General features: G+C 37.0%; 1 protein-coding gene across 1 annotated transcript in view; it reads left to right on the forward strand.

Annotated features, from left to right (window-relative positions):
- The window catches only part of LOC149818919 (EH domain-containing protein 1-like), a 74499-nt gene that overhangs the window by 48946 nt on the left and 12196 nt on the right, over positions 1-13357 (forward strand). Inside the window, exons 14-15 of the mRNA XM_089984399.1 lie at positions 9780-9906; positions 10018-10161. Coding sequence (XP_089840525.1) covers positions 9780-9906; positions 10018-10161 — 271 coding nt within the window. The remainder of the gene's footprint in view (positions 1-9779; positions 9907-10017; positions 10162-13357) is intronic.

The raw sequence follows: 13357 nt of genomic DNA on the forward strand, positions 1-13357 counted from the left end.
GTTTGCGGTTCTTTGAAATTGATTTTTCATTCAGTTTCTTCTTTTCTTGATTGATTTATGTAGTTTCTTTTGTGTTATTTCTGTTTTTCGGTTTCCACGCTCTTCCCATTAGTTTCCTTTTATTCTTTGTCATTTTTATTCTTCACTTTTGTTGCATATCCCCAGAAATTATTTTTAGATTTCAAAATTTTCTATGGCTTCCTCAAATCCCATCTATTCTTCCTTTTTGAGTCAGTTGGTTACCAATAAACTTAAATCTAATTTTATTACCTGGCAAACCAAATAGTGCCTTTTATTAGCAGCCATGATTTGATGGGCACCTTGACTGATCTGACACTGTGCCCTCGGAATTTGTTCTCGAGTCTCAAGGAGATAAGAAGGATGAGCAGTCAGAGAAAATTGTCATGATCAAGAATTCTGATTACTTTGCTTGGCACAAAAGTGAAAAAGCCGTGGTAGCTTATAGCACGATGATGTTATCTCAAGTTCTGCTTCACATACACCACTGGGGTGTCCTCATGTAATTTGTGGCTGATCTTACACATGTGGTTTGAATAAGTATCCACTCCAAGGTATACCACCTTAAATTGGGATTTAGTGCCTGGCAGAAAAGGAAATAGTAATGTGCTGGAGTTCCCCAATAAAATTAAATTCATATTCAACCAGTTGGTTGCCATTAGTAGCCCCCATATCTGATGAGGACATTTGCACTGACTTTGAGAGGACTGGGCCTATAATGCAACATGTTCCTGGCCATGTATATTGGGCTCACTCTCTATGATCTATGCTCATGGACTTCGAATCCATGTTCAATTTGTCTTCTTAGAAAGAAGGGCCACAAGCGAATCATGAAGTGTTGATGTCAGGCAATTCGTCTCGTGGTTTTAATAACTCGACTTGGTCTAGTGGTGGTCGGGTGGATATGCTGATCAAGGTGGTCGGGATCTTCTTCCCACTCCTATCGATGGGCAGTCTAGTGGACAACGATCTAATACTATTTGTCAGATGTGTGGCAGGAAAGGGAATACGTGCTCAAACCAGAGTTACCAGAAGCGCCTAGCTAAAAGGGGAAGCGCGCTTCCCCGAAGCGCGCTTCAGAAGCGCGAAACGTCGCGCTTCCGAAGCGTGGGGGGAAGCATCCCCTTTTTTGGGAAGCGCGCTTCCCTTTAATGGGGGACGCGTTTCCCTTTAATGGGGGACACACTTCCCTTTAATGGGAAGCGCGCTTCCCATCACGCTTCCCCCTCGCTTCCCCTGTTTTTTTCATTTTTTTTGTATTTTTTATTTTTAATTTTTATTTTTTTCGCTTCCCCCTTGCTTCCTAGGACGCTTCCTAGGTCGCTTCCGAGACGCTTCCTAGGTCGCTTCCGAGACGCTTCCCGAATCGCTCCTAAGTGGTCCCACGCTTCCCCGCTTCCTAAAATTTTGAAAGTGCCTCGCTTCCCGCTCCCGCTTCCCGTATCGCTTCCCGCTCCCGCTTCCTCAACTGGCAACCATGGCTCAAACTACTATTGGCGTTATCTTCCCAAAGCTGCCTACAGTCTATGTAACACAGACTCTTCTAACAGGGAACTGCACCCGCACCCAGGCGGGTGCGACACTTGGATACAACTTCCTTTGTGTTAGGTGAAGTCAACCACACTGAGGTCCATCTCTATCCAAAAGTAGATTCAGTTTACCCTAAGTCCATATATATATATATATATGCACACACATACACGTAGTGTTATCTTAAAACTGTTAAAAATTATATATACTCTCCCCACACCCAAGTTTTTTTAAAGTGCCGCATTGCCGCATCCACACCCATACCCGCACCCACACCTATGTGACATAGCCTACAGTTAGGGATGACAGTGAACCGGGGTGGAGGTGGGGGACAAGGTCTCCACCCCCGCCCCGTTTCAAAATTTTACCCTCCATCCCCACACGAGTTTTGATTTTAATCTCCATCCCCGATTCATTCCCCGTTTCATGTCCTCCATCCCTGGTCCAAACGAGGGGAGGCGGAGCGGGGCCCCGTTTCCCCGGTCCTTCTGCCGTTGCTGCCTTCCGCCGTTAGAGGAAGGAGATGAGAGAAATAGGAGTTTGTGCAGCTTGTTAGAAGGAGAGCAAGGGAGGAGAGATTCGCGAAATGGTTTTATGTTAGGGTTAAGAATATATATATATATATATATATATATATATAGGATTTTATAATATGTATAAAGGTATAATAGTATTTTTTTTAATGGAGATCGGGGACGGGACGAGGCAGGTGGAAGAGTAAGTCCATCCCTGCCTTCATTCCTGCACAGGTTTTGATTTTAACCTTCATCCCCGGTCCATTCCCCGTTTTATGTCCTCCATCTTCAGTCCAAACGGGGGAGGCGGGATGGGGCCCCGTTTCCCCTTGGTCCACAGCCATCCCTACCTACAGTCCCATCCACCATGGTTTAGAGTATATTTGCCTCCTTCTGAACCAAGACCTAATGTGTACATATCCATGCAGCCCAATTGTGCTGCATCTATGGCTGGTGATGTTGATGCATTGAGTATGGCATTTAGCTAGGCCGGTTTACATTAGAATGCTGCAACCAACAATGAACAACACACTAGTGTTGGATTGAATGCATGGAATGGTGTTTAAAATATATTGACATGGGCAGCATCTTCGAGCATGCAACTGCCTCAAAACCATCGGCTTATGGATTTAGGAGCAGCACATCATGTAGGAGATTCTGGTAAGTTCTCAAGTCTTATACCCTATCGTGGCAATGGTAGTGTAGTTACGGGTGATGAAAAACATCATCCCACACACATAGGATCCACCACTATTCCCACTCATTATGGTTCTCTTAGCCTTCTCAACACCTTGCTATAAATATTTGTTGTAATCTTATTTCAGTGTATTAGTTAGTGGATTAAACTAAGTCTCATGTTTTCTCTCTTTCAGATTTTGTTTTGTGAAGGACCCTCTGACAAAAGCGATCCTTGCTAAAGGAGAACAAATTTAGGTCTTTATGTGATAAATGAAGCTTCGAGAAGTCTTGCTAGTGAAATGAAACAAGATGTGCACAATCACAAATGCCAACAAAGGGCTACACAAGTGCACAAACATAAGAAGGTTTCTAATGGACTGATTACATTCTCATAAAAGAGACACACAAGATCACAATCTTCACAAGAACACAATATACAAATAAATATTTTTATAACTTCACAAATATGCTTCAAAGAGCATACATTCACATGCCCCTAACAATCCAAAAGTTTATAGAGCCTTACATAGAGGAAGGTGGAGGCAGTCCAAAAGTCGTTGGACTGCCCCTAACAATCATATTTATGACCGTTGGGAGCAGTTCGACTAGTTGGACTGCTTCCCAACAGTCATATTTTGAATGACTTAAAAAACATAAAAAATAAAAAGTTAATAGACTATACAGTCCTTGCTTGACTTTATTTATTACATAAATTAAAAAGACCAAAATACCCTTTATATTATATATATATATACATTGTAATTTAACACTCTCCCTCAAACTTACGATAAATTTACTGAAAGTTTGTTAAGAAGAAAAAGAAATCGTGGTAGAGGCAGAACTTTGGTGAAGAATTCCGCAATTTGAAATTCAGACTGAATATATGGTAAGGTAATCGTCCCTTTCAAGTGTTCTTCTCGAACGTAGTAACAATCCATCTCGATATGCTTCATTTGTTTCTGAAATGTGATTGTTGGCTATATATAGGACACTTTTGTTATCACAACATAACTTTGAAGGTTCTGAGACATCAACACCCAGATCTGAAAGTAAGGATCTCATTCACACGACTTCGGTTGTTGTTGTAGCCATCGCCCTATATTCAGCTTCTGTGGAAGATAAAGACACTTTTTGCTATTTTTTGCATCTTCAAGAAATGCGAGAATCACCTAAAAATACATAAAAATCCGTAGTTGAGTATCGGTTATTGGGATCTCCTCATCCGTCAGAATCCGTATAATCAATAAGATTTGAAGATGGGGAAGGGGGTAAGAATAGCCGTTTAGATATAATCTTCTTGATGTATCAGGCCAACGTGGGCACATGCTGAAACTGACTTGCAGTATGTACTGCATGCACAATATCTTGTCTAGTAATAGACAAATACATTAGTGATCTAATAAGTTGCCTATAAGGAATTGGATCATCTAGTAAAACTTCATCTTCAATTATCATTTTGACATTAATTACTTTAGGAGTGTCAGCATATTTAGTATCTGTGATTCCCAAATGTGCAACAATATTGGATGCAAACTTAATTTGAGACAAAATGTATCCTCTTGGTGAATAAGCTATTTTAATACCTAAAAAATATATCAAAAAACCAAGGTCAGTCATATTAATTTTTTTTAAGTATAATTTTAATTTTCTCAACTTATTTCAGATCATTCCCAGTGATGATCCTATCATCAACATATAGGAGCAAGATGGTAAATGAAGTACTTGCAGATCTTATAAAAAGAGAAAGTATAACATGATTTAAATCCAAGATCTAATATAGTTCAACTAAATCGATCATACCATGCTTTAGGGGCTTATTTAAGCCTATATAAAGCCTTTCGAAGGCAAATAACCATCCCATTTTCAATAGTCAGACTAGGGGGAAGATCCATGTAAACTTCTTCATTTAAATTTTCATTTAAGAAGACATTCTTAACATCTAATTGATATATAGGCCAATTTCTAATAGATGCTATTGCAACTAAAGTTCTAATTGTGGTCAGGCGAACTACTTGAGCAAATGTTTCCTCATAATCTATATCATATTCTTGGGAATATCCTTTTGCAACTAACCTAACTTTGTATCTTTTTAGTGATCCATCACTCTTTGTTTTGACCTTGAATACCTATCTACATCCTATTATTATTTTTCTTTGGGAAGGTGTTGGGCTTCCCAAGTATGGGTTTTATGTAATGCATCTAATTCTATTTTCATAGCCTCGACCCGTTCTTATGTCTTTGGCTTTTTTATAGTTGGATGGCTTATGATATGAGTTAATTGCTAGAAGTCATGCCCTATAATTTGAGAACAAAGATTCATATGAAACAAACTTATTAGGAGTTCTTGGTATTTGTTCAAATCTTCTAACATTAGGTTCTTCTATATTAAGTGGTTGACTAAATTTTTCAAAAGCACGTTGATGCTCCCCATTGTCACGTCTAGAGTATTGTATAAGGTTATGAGACAATTCACTATCTTTGTTTGGTTCGTTATTTGGCTCAATACTATTCCTAACTTTATCATCATCGATTTCATTATTGGACTTGGGCAATAAGTCAAATAAAAAGGCATACTCGGATTCTTCCTTAGGTTTTTGAAGATCAAATCTTTTTTTTTCAAAAAATGTAGCATTTCTCGTTACATAAATTTTATCATTTTTTGAGTCATAGCATCGATAGCCTTTTTTTTTATTATCGGCATATCCAATAAAAACACATTAAATCGATTTGGGAGATAGTTTGTTGCATTTTTGAAGAAGCACAAAACATTTATATCCAAAAACCCTTAATCGTTTCAAATTGAGAGTGATCTTAAAGAGTTTTTCAATTAGAGATTTGTTTTCTAAGATTTGTGAAGGCATTCTATTTATCAAATAGATTGCGGTGAGTGCGGCTTCAACCCAAAATTTCTTTGGAACTTCTTTTGAAATAAGTAAAGTCGTAGTGGTTTTAATAAAATGACAATGTTTTCTTTCGACAATTCCATTTTGTTGAGGAGTCCTAGAATATGATTTTTGGTGCAAAATCCCATAGGTTTTTAGGTAGGATTTAAATTAATTTAAAAGAAACTCTTTCCCTGAGTTGGAGCGAAAGATCTGAATATTTGTTTTAAATTGATTTTTAATGAGATTATGACAATCTTTAAAACATAAGAAAACTTTGGATTTGAACTTAAGGAAGTAAATCCAAGTATGTCTACTAAAATCATCTATGAATGTGACATAATATGAATAACCACCTTTTGATATGAATAGGAGCGGGACCCATACATCCAAATGCACCAATTCAAAATTTTCATTTGTCAAGGAAGATCTAGATCCAAAAGACAACATTTGCATTTTTTTAAATATACAATCCTTGCATTCATATTCCTTTTCTTTATAATTTTTTTCAAAAACGAAAAGAGAGATAGTTTGGATATACTTGGATGTCCTAATCACCCATGCCAAAGATATAAATCAATTTCTTGGGCATGATTACAAAAAGAATCCTTAGGTAGACATAAAGAGTCCATATAATAAAGATCTTTTTTTCTATGACCTTGCTTAATCAACTTCCTTGACCGGAGATCTTGCACCCAACAAGCCTTAGATAAGAAGAAGACCTTACAACAACAACAACAACAACAACTACGCCTTCATCCCAAAACAATTGGGGTCAGCGATATGAACCAAAAAAGAAATTCATTTTGGGTCTTCCACATGAATCCTTTTCCTCCAATCATTTCTATCCAATGCCATGTCCTCGGTGAGGTTCAAAGCATTCATATCCTTTCCTATCATCTCCATCCAAGTCTTCCTAGGCCTACCCCGACCTCTTTTAACTAATATATTTTCCCATTTCTCCAACCTTCTAACTGGAGCATCATTAGGCCTTCGCCGAATATGTCCAAACCACCGTAAACGATTCTCTCGCATCTTATTTTCAATGGGTGCAACACCTACCTTCTTACGTATCTCCTCGTTCCGAATCTTATCTTTTATTGTATTTCCACACATCCATCTAAGCATCCACATCTCAGCTACACTCATTTTTTGAATATGATGTCTCTTGGCAGCCCAACATTCCGTACCATATAGTAAAGCGGGTCTAATAGTCGTCCTATAAAACTTTCCCTTCAACCGCAATGGCATTCTACGATCGCACAACACTCCAGTTGCACGAAGAAGACCTTACACCCATAATAAAAAATTTGGGAAACCGAAAAAAGATTTACATCAAGTTTTGAGATAACTATGCCATTTGAAACAAATAATTTATTTGAATCACTTGTAGTTTTGTTAAGATTTTCTATACTTTTAATTTCTAAGGAAGTTCCATTGGCGGTTGACACACATGAAAAGAGAGTTCCATGGTAGCTTTCACCGTGGAAGATGAGTCCAACCCCCTCCCCCGGCGAGAACCATTACCTTGGAAAGGGGGGTCTAGCAGTGATTTTGGGGTCCCTTTTCAGCGAGGAAAGGGATCCCCATTTTTGTGTTGCCGTGGTGGGCCCCACCCATGGAAACACATCAAAAGTTGTCTGTTTTCATGGAAAGCTCCCATGGACCTTTACCTAAAAGTGCTGATCTTTCAAACATTGAGTCCAGCCCATTAACCAACTTCTATCTTCTTCCCTTTGGAGGATGGCATACACTTTCCTTGATGGAGGAATAACCTCATTCCCCATAATAAGGGCCTTCAAGTGGTTATAATCATCCTGAAGACCAGATAAAAAACTAAATACTTTCCTTTCTTCTAACTCTTCTTGCCTCTCCTTGGTGCAACTCACACACTTCACACAACTAGCACATTTCATCTTGGTATGAGAGCTCAATTCTTCCCACAACTGGCGCAATTCATTCTTAGTGAGCGACCTCCCTGCATGCACTTGTGTATTTTATCCATGAGATCCCACATCTGTTTTTTTTTAATACTCAAGAACATCCCACACTTCTTTAGATGTTTCAAAGTTCATGAAGGTCCTCCCTATGGATCCATGAATTTAAGCAACCACGCCATAACCAAATAATTGTTGCATTCCCAATCAAGGAATATAGGATTCCCTTGCTCAAGGCTCTTCACTCCATTTATATATCCAAGCTCTCTCTTTGCTCCTAGCGAAATCTTTACTGATCGAGACCACCCTTCATAATTTTTTCCATTGAATTACACAGTGATTTGGAATGTTGATCCTTCATTCATACCCAATGCACCACCACTAGATCTTTCAATTTAGATGAATAATCCGACAATGAAAAATGCTTCTGCGAAGTCTGTCAAACTCAAGATGAAGTGTTATTAGAAAGTTAATGATTTGGTGTTGTTCTCTTGCCTTATTATTATGATTAGTGCATTCTATGCAATCACTGGCTATATTTGCTGTAGGGAAGCATCATATATCTACTCAAATCTAGCATAAAATTTCTGACGACTCGTTTTCCTGTCTCAACACTTTAAGTTCTTGCTCCAATGAATAACATTGTGCCCAATTGGACTGCTGATAGATTTGCTTCATGTAACATGCATCCTTCGTAGCTTTATACTTCGAAAAATATTTACAGTGATATTTTGCTCCACTCTGCCTAGAAGCCATGATTTCACCTTTCTATTTTCCTTCTCTTGTTCTATAATATCATCATAGTTGGCATTGTGCTTTTTAGGCTTCACCACAGTTCTTACAAATTCAGACCAATAGGAGTAGTTTGTACCATCAAACTTAATTGTAATGATTTGTATAGTCTCCTCTATCTCACACCAACTCCCAAACTACAATATAAGCTTGCAAAAAAACAAAACTACAGCAACCTCTATAAACTTCGGCCAGAACAGAACATGCTCACAAATAGAAGTGTCTCTCTCAAAACAGCTAATAGAAAGTAAATGCTCAAAGACACTAAAAATCTCCACAAGAAGAGCACAATGCATGTGATTGCACGCTATTCATAACCAAAGATTAGTATCAAACAGCAAATATTGCAGTACACAGCAATAGCAAAATGTCAACAACTCAACATTCCACTTGACAGCGTTAACTTACTGTTACTGCCAGAAGTTTGCTACCGAAAACTCACAAGAACTCAATCAAAATGCAAGATACCATCCCAATTGATAATCAACAGCTTCTCTACTCAAATACGACCAGAATCAATTTATTTTGCTCACCTAAAAATAACCGACGAGATCGATTCAAACAGATTTCCCAAATCTGTTCTGTACTCTATGTCAAGAACATAAAATATTGAAAAAATCACTATAAATCCAATATTGCACTGATTGACTCGATTCTTGATTGGAAAATTCTCGTCTATTAAATACCCACATCAACAGGAGCATAATCGAAACATCACCTGAGAGTGCTGGCATCAGCCACTTGAGGTGAAAGTCTGATATAGGGTTCTGAAGCATCAAGGATGACGTCTTCAATGCCTCCGACTCCTGTCAGATGAGCTCTCTTCAGTGTGAATATGACTCTGATACCATATCACAAGAGACAAAGAAAGCAGAAGAAAGAGGCACACTAAAGAAGTAACTTCATTAAGAGAGTAACATGGGGGTTACAACAACATATATGAACGACCCTCCTTTCTAACAGCACAACTGAAATGGACAATAAAGGACCTCTTACTTTGACTCTTACAACAACCTCAAAATAATGGACAAGGCTGCCTTTAATAAATAATAGAAAATGCAAAGAAAGGAAGTGGGGATATCACCCTGAATTGTAATACAACTATATTACATATCTCAAAACCCAAAGATTCATGTTTCATCCATCTATTATATTAATCTTTTAAGTTCTGGAAATCAGATTTATTAGATTCATCTTTCTTTGGAAGTGCCAGTTATAGTGAAAGTTCTTTGCCATATGTAGTCAGTCATTGAGAAACCTTCTACTTCTTGTTTGGTTTTATTCCCGAAAATTCGTCTGTCAAATTTTGTAGTACTTTCTTTTGTACTTAAATTGTTTGTTTCCATGGATCTGTGATGCAGTCAGATACCTTTATCTGATAATTTGGAAATTTTATATAATCATACTTCATGTCTTGTTTATGTCAGCTCATTTAATGACAAACCAGTGAATGACGCAGCTGTTGGTCCACTTGGGAAAGAATTGTTTGAGAGAGAACAAGACGATCTCCTTTCTGATTTGAAAGATATTCCCAAAAAGGCTTGTGATCGTCGTGTAAGATTGTATCCTTTCTCACGTGACCTTTGCATATCCTTATTTTGTGATCATAGTAGTTGGTTAGGTTAGAATGATTTAGTTGAATCTGATACACTGTGTTGGATGTAGATAAATGAATTTGTAAAGCGTGCTAGAGCTGCAAAGATTCATGCATATATAATCAGCCATCTTAGAAAAGAAATGCCTGCAATGATGGGAAAGGCTAAAGCACAGCAACGTCTTATTGATAACCTGGAAGAAGAGTTTGCAAAGGTGTGTGGATTTATTTGTGCTTGTTCATTGATTTTTCTTCACTGGAACGTCTGATATTGTTTGTTGCAATTGCCAAACTTAAAAAGTGATCTTTGACTGATCCACATTCAGCTAAGTCTGCACTCTTTTAAGCATAAATTTGATGCACATGGTAATGCATAAAATTTAACAACTAAAAGAAGACCTTGAAACAAGTAGATTCTCTGGTATCAGCTTAGGTTTCTAACTAATTGTTCTCAATACCTGTGCAAATCGTATCATTGGCCACATACCAAACTTATTATGTTTTCCACCACAATGTTCTGGTTGCAGTATGTGAAAACATTTATCTAATAGCCATAATCAAAGGCATTGAGTCAGTGGATGGAGCATTGGACGTTGTCCAGGTGAATTAGGTGCAATTGGAGATCGCTAAGTGGATGTACGATTCTAGAAATTGCTAATATACATTGAATCAATAAGATAATTTGCGAATTGTATGAAGTAAACCTAAAAGATAGAACATCAAAATCAATCATGTCATTAAACAATATCATATGATATCTTAAATAAGGTAATCATAAAGTCTGACGTATTTATGTATTGCAACTTATCTCTAGGTACAATAATAAAGAATCAATAGAAATAATTGATTTCAAGTATCTAAAATAACTGAGAAATTCATAAGTTTTTTGTAGAGAAACAACAGTTCAGTATCGTCTTCTTTATGTTCCACAAGGACCAGATGTAAGTTTCAAGGAGAAATAAGGTAAAAGAAGAGCATGTTATAGAAAAGTTAGAGTTTGACTCTTTCCAACGAGTGGTTTGCTCATCAAGATGAACATGCTAATCACGCATGCGATCTGCGGCGATTTTTTTTTCCGCAAAACGGGACCGCCACTAAAAGCCTTATAGTTATACCATGCCTTACAATTATAACTAAGGCCTTTAGTGGCGGTCGCAACCGCCACTAAGGGTAAAGTTTTTGTGCAAATTTTTTTTGCGCCGCTATTGTTGGACGAGATGACTGTTCAACAATACTCCCATCCCTATATATATATATATATATATATATATATGTTAACTGGAAATATGTAAACCAGTGTGAACTAGGCATTTTCTTCACTTTTTGCAATGCATTTGGCATGATCTATTTGCTAGGAATAAACTATTGGATCATGTATTTTTTATGGAAAAATGTGATTTTTGGATGCTTGAATATTTACGAAAATTCTAAGCCGTTGATTTTCAAGCCTTAGAAGATCCTTATGCATCGTAATCAGATGAGCCAAGAGCATGTTTCTATAAAACCAATCATCTAGATCACATTTGTATAATGAAATTTAACAAAAAAAAAACCATGAAAATCTTCGCTCATACTGCAGTTCGCATATTTCCAGTTAACATATTCTAGTGGCCCTATATATATATATATAGGGAAAGGACCTCCATCCAAGATTCCTACACGGTGAAAGGGACATCGAGGAAGAGTTAAATTACACTATTTTGATCTCTTTTACCATTTCAAATCAAATTTCAAGTTCTTTATACAAGAATCGTTTTGCAAATCAACATGCAAAAACCTTTTCAGGCCCTGACCTTCATAATTTAACTATGTAATTAAATTTGAAAAACCAATAATTTCCAGAAATTATTTTGTAATGCATAAATAATTCAATAACATTGGAGCAACACATGCTCCTGGCCTAGATAGGCTTACAATGATTCACATAACCACTAACATATCTCAAAAAGTGATTTATGCAAATTGTAAAATTTTAGTGAACATAAACACACACATTCTCACAGTTCATGTTCACAATGCACATTTAACCAAGCACATACACATGTACATAAAGAGCTTGTAGACTTCACTATTAACGATCAAATTTATGCATAAGATCAACAAACATGCATATGATCAGAGTCATGCAAATATCTAAATAAACAAACAGATCCATGTGTAAGATATGCAAATTGCAAACTGATCAGATACACTTTCCAATCAGATTCATGAATCAACTAATCTGAAGCATACAATTACTGATCAGCTTCATGTGTATGAATCGGCTATACAGAAAACTAGATGTGTTGGTCATATTCATGTACATGTATTGACCATTCAATATTTATCTATTGGTAAGATTCATGTACATGTATCGACCAATCAGAAAGCTGGTTACATTCATGTACATGTATCGATCGGTCATAAATAAAACCGGTCGGGCTGATTCATGTGCATGAACATGTTCATGGATCGGCCATGATTAAATTATCAACAACTAGTCTGATTCATGTACAAGTTCATGTACATGGATCGGCCAGACATGAATTAACATCAGTTGGGTTGATTCATGTTCATGTACATGAATCGGCCAGACATAGATAGCATCATATCAACGGATCTGATTCATGTATATGAACAGATTCATGTACATGAATCGGCCAGTCATAACATAATATTAGCTAGCCCGATTCATGTACATGATCGGCTAGTCATAACATAATATCAACTGGCCCGATTCATGTACATGATCGGCCAATCATATATATACATGTCTGCTGACCAAATTCATGTGCATGGTTGGATTCATGTACATGGTTGGATTCATGTACATGATTAGATTCATGTACATGGATCGACCAATCAGGTGATAACAAACAGTTGGTCAGATTCATGTACATGAATCAACCATCAGAAACATATCAACCGTTGGTCAGATTCGTTTACATGATCTGATTTAAGTACATGAATCATCCAATCAAGACAATAATAACTGTGTAACGATCACAACTCATACCCAAGAAAAATTGTAAATTTTTTTTTTCAATTGCGAAAAATAGTCCCAGAGATCAAGGGTCCTTACACTTCTGACACAACCGTAACCACAAAGGATCTTACACCCATATTCCAATTCATAGTAAACCAACTTTATTAATTAAGAAATAATAGAGTCACGAGACAAATGCAATATATCAGAGTACATAAAAATCAAATGAAAAAAAGGGTCATGTTGTCCAAGAGAGTATGTCAAGCAATCATGTAATTTTCTCGTAGCTCCTTTCATGAGCAAATCGCCTCACTGGGTATCCGAGGTTGCGAAAAATACAAAAGTAGGGGTGTCAGAAATCCAAAGAATTCTGTATACGAATCCCTCTAATGAAACAAATAAGTAAAAATAACATAAATAAGATTCATGCAATATTTTAAAGGAAT

Source organism: Nuphar pumila, chromosome 13 (assembly GCF_984573655.1).
Source record: "Nuphar pumila chromosome 13, dmNupPumi1.hap1.1, whole genome shotgun sequence".
Classification (NCBI taxonomy): Eukaryota; Viridiplantae; Streptophyta; class Magnoliopsida; order Nymphaeales; family Nymphaeaceae; genus Nuphar; species Nuphar pumila.